Consider the following 15,220-nt stretch of genomic DNA (forward strand, 5'->3'; position numbering starts at 1 on the left):
TCATGTGTTCTAGCTATCTTATTTCATCATGTGTTCTAGCTATCTTGTTTCATTATGTGTTCTAGCTATCTTATTTCATCATGTGTTCTAGCTATCTTATTCCATCTACTATACCTTCGTGTCATCAACTGTTTTCTTTTGTGGAAAATCGATAAATCTTGTTTTTTAATAAAAAGAAGATAAAATGTGAATCTCTCTTCGTTCATTAGTAGCAACCTGGACTTTCAAATATGTCTTTTCACGAGGGGCATATTTAAGAGATATATTCGTGATATTTATGAACATCTATTCTGATAGTTGTTTATGAAAAGACGAGGAAATGTCTTGTTCCTTGTAAAAAAACTCTTTATTCATTCAACTCTCTGTAGAATTACACACATTTTAACAATACGTTGGTTTTGAAATTCTTTGGTATAAATAATTAAAGGCAAATCTTATAAATTACTGTAATAAATAGCATTAAAACAAAATCAAAGGTGCGATAACGCCACATGATAAATTAAATATCTGAAGTATAACTGAATGAACTGTAGGGGTATAAACCTTATTGATAAATAAATAATAAGAAAACACACAATAAATAAGCTTAACCATAAACCTACCACAAAGTTTCTATCTTATGTACAATTCAACTAGTGTTGTGACGCAGTCTTATAGATATCTATCTTTGCTTAAATATTGATATTTTCAGTATTCTCTGGCACAATAGTTTTTGTAGCACCCGGTAACATTGTGATTTCCATATAAGATTTTTGTTTGCTATAGCTAAATGTGTTTTATGATACACAATAAATACTATGTCATGCTGACATACATATTGCACACGCACACATCATGTCCTAACTAGCAGCATTTATACCAGCGTGTGTCGGGGTCACTATGCAACAAACTTCGCACGATTCATGAGAAGTATAAAAAATATACAAAATTCCGTATTAAACCCTTAATAGTATCAAAATAGTGTACACTAAGGTTGACTTTGGAAACAGGGAATAGATACTCTTAGAAGGAATGGTTGCCCGGCAACCAGGGTTCAGAGTTCAAACACAATGTCGCGTGAGGCGGCCACTTGGGATTACGTCACAGCTGATGCGGCATGGAACGGATTAAAAGTTACCTGCGAATGAAATTTCTGCATATGCTACCCGCATGAAAAAATATTCTACAGTTGTTGTTTTTTTTGCTCCACGTTGGCACGGAATTTTTTAACTGCTTCTCCTTGGCAAGTTTATGACGTCATCAGATACGCGAAGATGCGCTCACGAGTCGATGACGTCACGACCGTCTCCCGGTGTGGGTGGGACTCCGTGTCGTTCTGCGGCAGCCATTGTTGTAGCGAAGTTTCATGAAGTCTCGTTGGACTCTCCTGAGAAAGTCCACGAAGTCTCGTATAATAATGTGGTCTCGGAGACTGCGGTCGTACTCGGAAGGCGTTTCGGAGAGATGCACGGGCGCTGGTGTTGCGTTGTCGGTCTCGTCATTCTCAATGTTCATCAAGTGCATCTGTGGAAACATAACAACGAAGAACAGATAAGTATACGTGTAATTACACATCTTGTCATTAAAACTGAAGCAAAAAACTCAACACCCTTGCACTTTTCTTCTCACAAAATTGATACTAACTCTCTCGTAGTTAGTTTTGAAACTACTGCGCTTTCCTTTTTTCAGTGTCTCATGCTTAGCACCTTAAGTCCTTCAGAGCCTGTCAGACTTTTTAGTATTTTACCACACCTTTCCCACTTCCCACACCTTACATTGGAAGATATTATACAACAGTAGAGCCCGAGTCCACACCAAAGCAGGCCACAATATTACTGTTGTCCATACCTTTGTTTCTGTTTCTGTTTCATTATTGCATAACAACAGGCATGTGACATAGGACCATGTTGTATTCTGTGGATGTATATATGTACAAACTAAATTATATTGAAAGCTACTATTTCTAACAAAAACATTACTTCAATTAAATGAAAAATGTTTGGTTTCTATGTTATTTATCTGATTAAATTTTACCAATTTTGCGTCCTCATCATAGGCGGCCATTTATTCGAAGAGTACTAGTTCAAACTTATTCTAGTTCCATTACTGAACTATACATTACTTACCTACTTTAGATTGCATCCGATTAGATTTTATTCTATTATCTTGATATCATAGACGTTTCTGCCTTTTCAATTATATACTTTTTTCAGAATTACATTTTACTATTTCAGTTCTTTGTGATACAGTAAAGTTTCTTTTCTTTACCGGCTTGTTGAAAAAAAAAGTCTCACATCTAACTGGAGACCCAAAAATAATCACTCATTAATAGAAGAAATGATCACTAATTATTAAGACAAATAAACATTGATTAGCAAGTTCCTTACCGTAGTACTAATGGCGCGCATGAGGCTTCTCGTGTGCGACAAGACGTTCTGTAGTTGCCTGGACAACTTCTCCTCCAGCCTCCCGGCTTCTCTCACCACAGCCTCGCCCTCGTCTACTTCCAGCACGTCTAAGAAAGGGTAGAGTAGGTGGAGGTTGTGGCGCATGGTGGTCAGACGTACATCACTCTGTAGAACAACGGGAGAAGAACACAAACATCATAAGTTATCTGTTCTTTAACTGTTATTGATGAAGAATTTATGAGTGCCATTTTGATGTGGACTCTCGCGAGATCACAGCTCGGCGAGAATTCTTGAGAGCTGGGAAAGTCAGTTTCCACACTTCAAGGACAAGGACACAACATTGGTGGACAAATATGCAGATCAACTTATTTCTGAATACACAGTCTTATTTGAAATCGCTCTCCTTTATTCTATCTCTTACCCATTTAATCTACAATATGTTTATTCCTGTTTTACGTTTATTTCTGTCATAAGATTGTTAGTCCTAACTGTGATGCTTTTAAATAGCTGAGATTTAAACGTCTTTCCGAAGATAGAGCGACCAGTGCTTTCTTTGGTATTGGTATCATTTAGCTAAGTACAGGTCGCGATTACCCTACGACCTTTTGCCCCTTTGTAAGACACCAGGAAACCGCTAGAGGGCATATTTTATAACAATATAATGATACAATGACAGACTTGCCAAGATTAACCATATTTGGTAAGATAATTCTAATTCCTACAACATCACCAAATTTGGGGATCTTTATAACTCATTGTCATCACTGGCGACTTGACCATATTTGGGATGCATGCTGATAGCATAATGACGTGACGTCAGAGAAGCATTATCTCAGGAGAGGATTGACTTTGTCGTGACGTCATGACACGCAGGGGGTAATCCAGCGGCCATTGTGATTGTGAGGAAAGTTGTCTGACATGCGTAATTATAATGACTGAGAATGCGATAATTACAAAAGTAAGTTTGTCTTTCTGCGTTATTTGTTTGCAAACAAGCTTAACAACATAATGCGACAATTTGAAACGCTTTTAGTTACATATGCATGGCTTAGGCGTGCCAGCGGCTTGGTCTGACACAACTGGCCTTCGCAAAACTGGTGTTTTACGCCCTAAAGACGGTAACCTGGTCCCCGGTCCTTCCCAGGGATTCGGGCTGGGATTCCTCGACAATCTAAGCTTTTCTTCCCGCCTGGCTATCTTATAATTAGCTCACCCGGCTAATTTTTCCTGCATTTGTTCTATTGTTGCTGAAGTGACTTCTAGGGGGGCTGGGGCAAAGTTTCCTCGGGGGCATGTTGCGCCTGGTGCCGAATGACTAGCGTATGCAGGCCCTGACAAGGGTCTGGATCCCAAGTTATCCCAAAATGCAGTCGTGCCAGTTGGCCAACAGATATAGATAGAAGTCGTAAAAACTGTGACAAAAATAAAATGTTTTATTGGGGAGGGGGGCAAACTTTCAAGTCAAGATTTTCGGAATGACACGATATGACCATTAGGGTCGAACAAATAATGCAAACTATGTGTCTAGACTAACATTTAGACAAGTATGATTCAACATACATAAGGGGGTGTGGCGCTAGAACAGAGAGGTAGAGCTAGAACAAAAGACACATGCCACTTTTATGACCTTAAGGTCAATTCTGCAATGCAGAGAATTGAAAGTATGCATTGAGAATAAGATATTTATAATCTTGAAAAAACATTGACGAATTGCGATGAATGTTGGATGACATCTTACTGTCACCTTAAGAGAGATGTCAAGTCAATAAATAGGACCTAGTGGAAGTAATTACGAAGGTGTGGTCACATTGTCGGCGATCCAGAAATAAGCCCAGGGATTCCCCCCTCCCCAAGCCTGTAATTTTCCAAGCCATTACTAGTACTATAATATCTCTGTGTACGTACAAATTACAACAAACCGCACCTACAACTCGTGACCATGACAAGTCTTAGTCTCCAAGCAGACGTGTCAGCTGGATGACAAAAGAGAAGAATTTGGCCAAATAGGGACAAATAAGCTACTATAGGTTTTTAGGCAGTCTTTTGCAGTCTATCCAGCTATGTACCGGACGGTCAGTTCACTCATAGGCCAATTAAGTCCTACTAGACCATATTCTCCTACTACTGTTCGACCTAAAAAGTTGGCCATATTCCCCTATCACTGTTCGACCAGGCCGGAGTATGGTAGAGACTAGACAAGTGTAGCTAATCTTTTTGCGAACACAAATGCCACAAATTTCAGCAAAACCCCTAGCTCTTAAACTGTCTATTATTAAGATAACGCTAGCTTTCTTTCTATTTTTTTTCTATATTGGCCCAAAAATATTTTGACCTCATTGTTTGGCCTAACGTCTTAGCAGGTATGTTGCAATGTTACACGCAATTTTTAAGCATCAAGGCTTCACGGGATATTATAATCAGGTAAGAAATGGCAGATATGACAAGAATGCAGGTGAAACATTTTCGGTATGTCAAAAGACAGGTGCGATCAGGCGACTTCCTGTACGTTTCCTTATATCTCAGCAAAGGTGTCGTCCTCGCCTTCGGGCACACCTGTGCTAAACCTTTTGACCGTCTTGGAATGTTGGATATGGGCCAAGGAAACTACCTGTAGCCATATACGCCGGAAGGACGACACAATGACATTTCCTTCAATAAGAACAATGCCCGTCACGTATATTATACAGCACAGTCGCACATCCTGACATCGCCGTGCGATATTGTTTACAGATCAACATAGCATGTACAAGCAGACATGTGCCGGCATAGTTTAACTCTCGTCTGTGTATTTACAGAAAACAAAAGCGGAGTTTACAAAAACAGGGACTGACATTGTTGTGACGCAAACCAGAGCCAGAAAACACTTCCCTTGTTTACAAGCTTTTATAACAGTTCACCTGACCGCAAAATATAGACAAAACGATATGGTCTGCATACAAACACAACAACCATATCCCGTCTGCCCAGAAACTGACCATGGAATAACAAATATTCTTATGATACTAATATTCCAAGCAGCACAAAGAGCAACATAGTCCTGACTTGTGTAAATACATATTTTCTAAACACAACATTGTACCGTAAGCTTTAAGATTTGGATCAGTGGTAAACAACAACACATGGGAATTCGGAAGTGTGTTCTCTGACATTTTGAAGGTTGGATGCACTTCATGACTATGTCTTATGATTTCTAAGTCGTCCTCCGTCCTTCCAAGACACGTACGATGACTCTTCCTCGACAAAAACATTTCTTACGGACATACGCAGGATCTGGATTAGGATCTCTGGCACTGTGGGTGTATACATGGTGATAACACGCGTGCCATGTTTTTGTTTTGAACGGAAGAGAGAAACACCCCGGTATGACTCAAGTAGCCAAAACACGACCCCGAATATATGCTGGATGAAACGCCATGACCTGCGGTTTGACAGGGCAAGTCTGGATTTTTTAACGTACGGTAGTAAAAAAAATAGTAATGCTGGGAGGGGGGTACACACATTATTAAAGTCTTTGAAGCCAGCGAAGAGTGTAAATTTCAAAATTCGATTAACGAAATGATTGTTAAGAATGTTTCCCCACCCTTATGTTGGTTATATAAGGTCATACGTGAACGTTTAGTACCTCACGGGGACTTTGAACTCTACAGTCAAATTTAACTGAACACTTCATCAAAGAACATCCTCAAACCCATCATCCGATATCATTATACACGGCGTGGCAACACTTAACTGTGTCTCCGAAGTCCTCCTAGAATGAAATTATACCTTACGTAAGATGTAATAACAGCATTGCGTAACGTAGCCCCAATTTCATATGTATTGTCTGAAGGATGCCAACAATAACAATCTGAAGGCACACAGACAAATACTGGCGCATGCACACGTTTGTTTGAATGAACACACACACCATGAATGAGCTTCATTAATCTCAGGATATTTTCCTAGTTACAAACAAACACATCGCCAAGACTTCCTGAAGAAGTGAACACTAATAAAATAGGGCACAAAGTAACTTTTTCTACATAAAAAGGCCTACCAGGTGTGAATAAAATGAAGACTGGTGCTTAAGTCGTTTTCTAAGGTCGCAGGTGCACAATCCTTTCAACTTTAAGTCTTTAGCTAGCCTTCTCTCCGACGTGAAATCCTATTTATAAAGTGCGTACAGGAAACGTTTAAATATAGGCCCCGTGGCTGATCCGTTCTAACGGTTCTTCTCGTGTTAGTACAGTGTAACGAAACTCCAGGTCGGTGACGTAGAGGGGGGATTTAGATAGCGGAGAGGATTACAAATTCTAGCCTGTCCGGAGTCAAACACACCGACACAAACTTCGCGAAATTCCTCGGTAATTAACCTCTAAGACCACTACCTCCCACTCTAAAGCTAAAGCTAACTTCCAGGAGGAATAATCTACAAACACCGGTGGACACACATCAAATAGATTGTTGGTTTTTGTCGGGCGGAAAGACGACCTGAGTGCCGGCGGTATAGAACAACCATTCACGGGCAAGGCGAGACCACGGCCGGAGGTGTAATAGTCTCCAAGCAGACATGTCAGCTGGATGACAACAGAGAAGAATTTGGCCAAACAGGATAAAAATACGTTGCCATGGGGTTTCAGTCAGGGTGTTTTTTGCAGTCTAGTTTCCAAGCAGACGTGTCAGCTGGATGACCAAAGAGAAGAACTTGGCCAAATAGGGAAAAAAATAAGTTGCCATGGGATCTCAGTCAGACTTTTACAGTCTATCCAGCTATCTCATCCGGCTAGACAATTCACTCCTAGGCCAACTAACTTCTACTACAAGGCTTTTTATTTCTAACTTGGCCAAAGTCATCTATTACTACTCAGCCAGGCAGGAGTCTGGAAGAGACTAGGAGGTTGTGAAGTCTCACAATCGGCGAGACCAACCTGGGTGGCGGTCGGGCTAGCCCCTCTTGCACCCGCTACCGACCGGGCATTCCTTAGATCATTAGTTCCCGACAGTCGGAACCGGAACGTAACGTTAGATCCCTGCCCAAACCTCAGCTCTAGTGGCGGGGCATCACTCTCTAGACGCTGACATTTGTTCTCACCGGGCGGCTAAACGATTAACACGCAAACGGGGACATTGCGTACATGTGGGGCCGGACCGCGGATGTCGTCTTTGTGGGCGAGTCTTGGCATCCAGCCTACCGCTTCAATACAACTTTAGATTTACTAGTGGGAAATGCACACACAAATTAAAGTACCGATTGAGGCTTTTATATTCTATTGCAAAGATTTGTGTTGTTGAAAGCCTGATGATAATCGGAAGCAAACTATCCCCATCAGTAAATGTAAACAAATATTTCTGGAGGCGTTTTTTTTTTCAGTGACTGTCAGTTACTTTCGTCGTCTATTCCAGACACCAAATGTCCCTGCTTCTGTATTATATAGTAAGAAAGACCCTTGTTTTCACGTGTAAATTTTTAACCATGACTCTATCAGATAACATGCTTGTTGGCCTTGACCGTGCCTTTTTTCTAAAGTAACCTGCTGACTAGGCCAGACTACGTCTAGACATGGAAACGACGTGAAAAAAAATATTTCAAAAACTCTCAGCAGACGAACCTTCTGTAAAAAATTAACTTCTCTTTTATGCTTATGTACAGCATTAGGAGGTAAGAATCAGCACTGCAATTTAGAATTTTGATTCATTAGAGTACTTTATTGCGAATATCTCTACATGTATCATTGCTGTGCAACGCTCTGATTGACTTGTACTTAGCCTCCAAGTCAGACCTTTGGCTGGGTGACTGTTAGAAAATCGGGCCCAATAAAAATTGATACAGAAGCAGAAAACAGTACATGGTTAACCAATAAAGCATGCCCAAGAAGTCTGCTTGTTGTGCTCTGTTTGTTACGGCATAAATATACAATAAAGGTCTTTATCTGTCCAATACAATGAACAAGTGGCCAGGTGTGTTGTATGATTGTTTCACAAACGCTTTGATCTCTGACAGAGATAATTTTGCGGTAATTTTTTCAGGAAGCAATTTTGGTAATTTTGTTGACCATCAGATTTTGAAGATGCTGGTCTCTGTGCTGGTTATTTTAACCGTCTAGACTCTTCAATAACCACCTTTGGGACGTGTGGTAAGAAAGAGGCTTGTTGTTGGCGCGGATGTCTTGACTTAGGGCCTGTGTATTGGCAGGAAATGGCCAAATGATCGATTGTGACCATTCATTCTCAGTCCGGAAGGGGTCTTGAATTGGCCTTATCTACAATAGGAGGTGTATGTTGTACATAAAGCTGCCAGTGTGTACAAGTCAAGCTGCTAAGCGCTAAATCAGCTTCAATTGTGACATTGTCACTTCGCCAACCACTTGAATCGACTTCTGATGTTTTGCCGCGTGTTATCTAACAAGATTCTTACATCAAATCAATTACATGACATACATAATTAAAGGTTTCGGTTACGCTTCAAACGCGGGAGCGGATTTGTTGTATTTTCGAAGCGTTAACGTGATTTGGGTTCGTCATAGAGGGCCTTTTGAGTCCACAGCTTGACAAGGGCACACCCGGCTTATGTGGTTCCCCTGTTGAACAAACAGTAGCTTGTGTATCCAGGGTTATACGAGATGACTCTAGCTCGCGGCCTTTTCTCGCTCTAGTAGAGTCCGCGCGTGTACGAGCGGTATTCACTCCGTTCGCCCTCAAGCCACGATTGTTCGCACACCATACATGACAAGGCTGGGACTTGTTGGAGTGCTACTAGCCACAATGATGTATAAACCCTACACACAAAACTAGAGATCATTCATGGTCACGACGGACAACTTACACGCTGCGCTCGCTCGTTGCTCTTTTCTGGAAGTCAGGCAAGCAGACTATCAAGGCTTTAGGTTATACCGTTAAGTAGATAGCGCTATACTAACCACAGGGGAACTTGCGTTTTTGTGTTATTAAGAAACCTGCGTACGTGTTAAAATATCACAATGCAACAGTTGCCTATCTCGCTATCTTATCTCATCTTCCTCGTTATCTTATTTTCTTCCTTTTGATTAGGCACGCGCTATGGATATGTCTTTTTTATCTTCCGACTTGTCTGTAGTCCGCCCCAGGTGCGTAAGTGTGGACAATAGATACACTGTGTACAATGAAGAGACGACATGCTAACCAGAAAAACGTGCCCTTTTCCTCGTCATGAGGAACTATAATTGGAACAGACGTACAAACCAAGAAGCTTGACTAGTTTCAAACAAAAGAGATATCCCGGGTCAGAAAACAATTATAGGTCAGTTACTACGTCATAGGATCCCCTTAAAAAAAGCAGAATAGCCTATTTATAGACCTATTTATACCGATCTAGGATGCACGTCAAAAATGTACTCTTTTAAAGGACTGCTACGTAAAGTAGAAGTTGACACGAATACAAGTGGCGAACATGTTTGTAAACTGTCACATGCCTATCTGTATAATAGATATTACGTTGACGATGTAAACGCGTAATGTTTGTAATCTTATACTGTTGAAAACACTGTGATTATGATGGACAGATGGCAGCATTTATATCAGGTGTTAAGTAACAACATAAAGGCCGCATATACACATGTACGTACGGTCAGAGAGTTGATTGATCTACTGCTTCAGTGACTATAGCCTGTAAATTCATACTTCCCAACTGTCCTACAAAGATCTAGACACGACTGCTAAGTACAGTTGACACTTTGATCCGAAAACGTCAAACAACGATCTTGTCTTTCCTAACGACGGAGACAAACTTTCCCCAAGAATTTCCCGGTTTGAGTTTATTTTGTACATAGCCTCTTTCCTGACCGGGGCATAGCTTACATACCTAGATTCCTTCCCTGCTATTTTTACTTCAGGTGAGACTTTAATCCCTTCAATTAAGAAGATTTGGAAATATTTCCTCCGATAGGTTACTATTTCTATATAACCCCCCGATTAAAATTCCGACAGAGAAAGGGCCGAGGTCGGAAGTAAATATAAACATCCTAATTACACAAACTCTTAATCATCTCTTAAGTCAGCACACCAGCGATAGATATGTTTATCTTCTAGAGAGAACACTTACCATGCTGTTAAGGGTGTAATGGATATGATTATAGTTACTGGGTGGTACGTAGAGAGTAGCCTCTAGCTCCACCAGGCCTTCCTACGGGGATCGTAGAATTCGGCAAAAAATCGGTCCACGCTTAGGTTTATGTTTCCCCTCCGGCCGACCAACTCCTCTGGTAGCAAAACTGCCCTGGTTACCTGGTAAATTACTCTCCCTATAATAGCTAGCGTAGCCAGTCTGATAGAGGCTAGAGAGAGCGTTAACGTTACTTACCGTTAAACTTTCCCAGTCGGTGTAAGACGTGCTAAGTTCAGGAAGCCCTCTGAGAGTCAGGTCACGGTTGGAATACTCCGGGTTGCCGAACCTTAGCTCATTCTGCAAAGAAAACAAAATTAAAGATATTATCATATTAATAAGCAACAAAAGAGCCTGTGTTTCAAATCTCTCACTGTCAGTAACTGATTGGGACTCTTCTTGTTGTGGCATAGCAAGTGGAAGGCTGAAAAAATGTTTTATTTACGCCAAACAACTTCGCATTTATTTGAGTCTAAAATCATACATCTACCTGTCCTACACTATATATATAGTAATAGTCTTGTACTATCTCAATATAAGTGTATGCCACTATGTAAAGGATGGGATATTTCCACAAGAGGTGGTTGGGGGTTATTGGTATTTCCATTGTACACCCTTAGCTACAAGGAAACAGTAATAGCTAACGTATAAGAAGCTACGCATCTTACGATTAATTTCTTAGATTCACGTTTACATTTCTACTTCCTTTCTTTCTTCAATCTTTGTGTACACTTTGATTTACAAATGAAATGTTTCAAAAGAGAGAATCCTAGACTAATATTTCCGATATGCAAATCAGAAAACATTTTCATATTTCCGTTGTCTTCTCGCCAGTCTATACTCCTTGCCTTATATGGTCATACGACAAAATCAATACACGATCAATATTCAGATCTCGTAGGACGAGACCACTTTTAAGGGAGGGACCCCGGATACATGTTGTCAATTTCAAGGCGTGCTTTGGATCTTTAATCTAGCATATCCTTCTATTTTTGCGTATTTTGGTGCGGCAAAAAATGTAACATTGGTGGGTTGGGTACAGTAGCTTAATGAGGGATGACGAAATAAAAGAATGGAATAGCGTGTGACCTCCATATTCAAAGTAGACCCTCCCTGTCTCGCGTTTACTCTATGACCCCGCGCGTTGGGCCAGACGTAAAGTGGGCTGAGATTAAATTTTTTGAGCCTCCGCAGATTTTCAGTTGGCGGGAAAAACATGAATAATTCACGCACCCCGTAACCCCCCGCGACGCCCTCAACGAAATTTGTCTGGCCGGCGGTGTAGCAGGGGTGGGAAAAAGCTACATACCAGAATGTGGGCGTCTTTTTGAAGGACTTTCTCTGGACTTTACGTGCCCGCGAGACTCCAGGTACTTGTATGAGGATTCGTGTTCCAACACGGGATAAGCCTTTACTAATTGAAAGCTCTTAGGCAATTTGAGAGCACCAGCTCAGCTTGGCGACTGTACTCCTTTTGAACTTACCGACATGATTACTCAAACGTATGGGTGTATATGTAATAATATTGACAGAAAGATACGACACATTTGGTATCATATTTCCTTTTCTATAGATATGGTGGTATTTTGCTGCACTTGTACAATGAGTAGATTCTGAAATTACAAGTGATTTGGAATTTGACATTTTCTTGCGTCACATTTGACATCTATTAAACTTGTGCAAATTGCTGATTGACGTGACAGTGTTTAACAAATAGAGCAGACAACAGGAGTTCAGATAATTCACTGTTTACGTAGGATTTGACCCTTTAAACACGACAGTTCATGAAAACTATATCAGTGATTGCACTAAATGTTTGTGTATCGATTTGCTTTGGTAGATTATCAAATCAGGGCGTGAATTTCGGTTCCTATATTTGTGATCACCGTATCACAGATATGGTGGTAGGAATTTGAGCAGATAGAACCCAGAGCTACAAGGCAAACCACAAGTAGGAATGGCCTGGTGGTCTTTTCGTGGAATTGGTACCACGCCGGTACCGAATTTAGCTCCACAGATGGCTAGGGCTTGTCATTGCTTGTTAAAACAACGCCGCTAGATGCAAAACAGGGCACACAAGCACGCAATGGTTGGGACCCCGTCACACACACACACAAAACAGCTCCATGAAAATACCCCATTATTCTAAACTGTCACAAGCTCTTACCGCATGGCAAGCGGCGGCGGAAGTGATTAGCTTAACACCTTAAAACGTTTGACATCTCGTCCGAAAAGTTTGAAAGCGAGCCAGGAGCCGGCTTTGTGTTGCGAGAACGGTTCGCGGGTTTCGTTTGGGAAATTTCTGTTTACCTATGGGGTCATGACTGAGGGGAATTCTAGCTCTCTCGCCCGACGACGTCAAACAAAATAACAAGGGCGGGTCAACAAGCCGGCGAGGTCAACAGACTACAAGTCCAACAGCTCGAAGAGCATAGCTACAACCACGTCAAACAGTAGCGTAGTTATGTAGTTAAACACAGGCTACATGTGCACACATGTTACTGTCGTTAGCCCACCCATACACAGTACCAACACGTGCGAGCGGTAAGAAAGGAAATTTAAGACAGAACTTGCATTCCATTCCTTCTACCACAAGTCTAAAGCACCCGATAATAGCCCCAACTGAACAGGAAATACCGAATAAAAATTTTCTGGAAATAGAAATCTGTTTGTACTTACGAAGTGTTTAAAGAATTTTTCTGTGGTGAGAAAAAGTCTGTGGACGATGCGGACGTTCTCGTCTAGTTGCTCGCAGGCCGTTCTTCTTTCTGTTGTCGCTGATCTTGTAGTTGTGGGAGGGATTGGGCTGGAGTCTCCTACCGCGGCCATGGTTAGCAGTAGCAGCAAGCAGAACGCGACGAGCTCCGAGGTGTCCTCTTGACAATCTAAAGTGGTGAAACAGAGCGGTACGTTTAGTGGGAGGTTGTCGGAGCAGTGCGCGCTGCGGCAAGGGCGATCTGCTCCAGTAATTATATCTCTCCCCTCGCTCTCTACGGGTAGGCTATTTTAAGGGCTGTTTCCAAGCGCATTTATGCATGCCTCGGCGCAGCGCCTGGCTACGATAAGCGACTCCGCTGGGACGGGTAGCTAGTCAAACAACTCTGTCAGTCCGGCCGGCTCGTTCGTCAAGTGGAGGCATGCGGGGCATGACTGAATGACCCCGGGGACTGCACGCCTGCTCGGCCGCGTGGCGCGTAACATGCCGCCGAACAGGTTTCTGTACAACACGTGCATCCCCTTACTCTACCCGCCTGCCAAAAATCACAACATTTCCTGCGATGTTTTACACAAACAATGCGCCAAAAAAGCGATATTTTACACAAACGTTGCGCTAAAAGGTGACAATTCTACCATAGGGAGCGACTACGGCCGCCTAGCCGACCGAGAGGCGGAGGTAAAGGCGTTCGGCTCGCCTCGACAATGTTCGGGAAATGTTCGTAATAAAATGGGCACGTTGCAACATGTTGTGTGTTCTGGTAGAAATGATCACTACAACGCTAACTGTACTAAAACATCATTATAAACAAGATCACAGAATAGTTTTAACCTCAGAAATGTCTAAATCATTGTAGATATATAAAATCTCTATCGGATACGAGTAAAATCACGAGTAAGCCAAAATACATGAAAATCGTAAAAATCATCTTAAATCGTAAAAATCAGCAAGGACATGAAAAATTCTCATCCTAAAGATACAAATAAATCTTATTAGAGCAGTTAAGAAAGTAGAGAAAGATTAAGAAAAATCGCGTAACGTTAACATGTGGAAAAGAGCATGTAGTACTTACGGAATGTACACTTGGCCATAGTTGCATAAAAGTTGGATCGAGGTAGTAGTAAAAAACGTTGATCCCTACACTGGAGGTGTTTCCTCGACTGCTCCTACACTCATTCATGGCGAGAAACGAACGTGGGCAACTTTTATACCCCCAAGAATCGGAAAATCTAGTCATTTCTTTGTGATGACATCATCCTGACATCACTTTCGCACGTCGTTTTGACATGCAGATTGGCGGCACGCGCGAAAAAAAAATGGACCCAAATTATGTCTGCCCCGGAAGACCGGAGGATTTCCGATCTTTGCCGAACAGCCGAAACGACCAGTTCCGGTGAGACCCGAACAACGGGGCTCCCGATCGATGAGTAACGTACAGACGTGATCAAAACAAATCGAAGACGCCTAATGGCTTTTCACGCTTAATTTCGATATATATTCAAACGTCTTTTAGCGGCTTCCGCCGGAAAATGGCTCTTTGTATTTTACACCCAGGAGTATTGTACAGTAAGAGGTCATCGACTCGAGGCGTCAGTCATACCCTGCGCTTCGAGAGGAGACCGTTTCTCCGAAATCCTTCCAGCGCTCTCTTATTCTCTTTTTGACGGCCATCAATTTTTAAAGGGGAAAGCCCCGGAAAGGTATCTGAGAAGCCAAATCTCACGGGAGAGGGTTAGAGCACTCGTATTTTTTTCTCTCTCTGTTTCTCCGGAAGTGCCCTATCTTTTGAGGCGAATCTGTGCTAGGAGAGTGCGTTTATATCTAGATAACACAGAAGAAATAGACATTAGGATATTTATCCTGTGACAACAGGTCATTAATCACTTAGAGTAATTATTGTTAATTTATCGCCTGTGAGCTTGCCACCCCCCTCCCCACTGTAGTAGCAACACAGGCCTTGTTGCCTCCGGTGTGTTGTGACGTAGCACATCCATATGAAAT

The 15,220-nt window shown here is 41.8% G+C and overlaps 1 protein-coding gene across 3 annotated transcripts; it reads right to left on the reverse strand.

Annotated features, from left to right (window-relative positions):
- Positions 1–330: 330 nt before the first annotated feature.
- LOC118404701 lies at positions 331–14,443 on the reverse strand. 3 transcript variants are annotated; one of them, XM_035803963.1, is made up of 6 exons: positions 14,292–14,443; positions 13,183–13,388; positions 10,702–10,803; positions 2,367–2,552; positions 1,828–1,893; positions 331–1,503 (listed from the first exon to the last, which is right to left on the reverse strand). In XM_035803963.1, the coding sequence occupies exons 1-6, from the start codon at positions 14,308–14,310 to the stop codon at positions 1,276–1,278; spliced, it is 807 nt and encodes a 268-aa protein (XP_035659856.1). In that variant the 5' UTR covers positions 14,311–14,443; the 3' UTR covers positions 331–1,275. The 3 variants fall into 3 exon arrangements, with proteins under 3 accessions (XP_035659856.1, XP_035659858.1, XP_035659857.1); XM_035803965.1 differs by lacking the exon at positions 14,292–14,443 and adding an exon at positions 13,855–13,934; XM_035803964.1 differs by lacking the exon at positions 1,828–1,893 and having other exon boundaries at positions 14,292–14,442.
- Between the last annotated feature and the right edge of the window lie 777 nt (positions 14,444–15,220).

Source organism: Branchiostoma floridae, chromosome 17 (genome assembly GCF_000003815.2).
Source record: "Branchiostoma floridae strain S238N-H82 chromosome 17, Bfl_VNyyK, whole genome shotgun sequence".
Lineage (NCBI taxonomy): Eukaryota > Metazoa > Chordata > Leptocardii > Amphioxiformes > Branchiostomatidae > Branchiostoma > Branchiostoma floridae.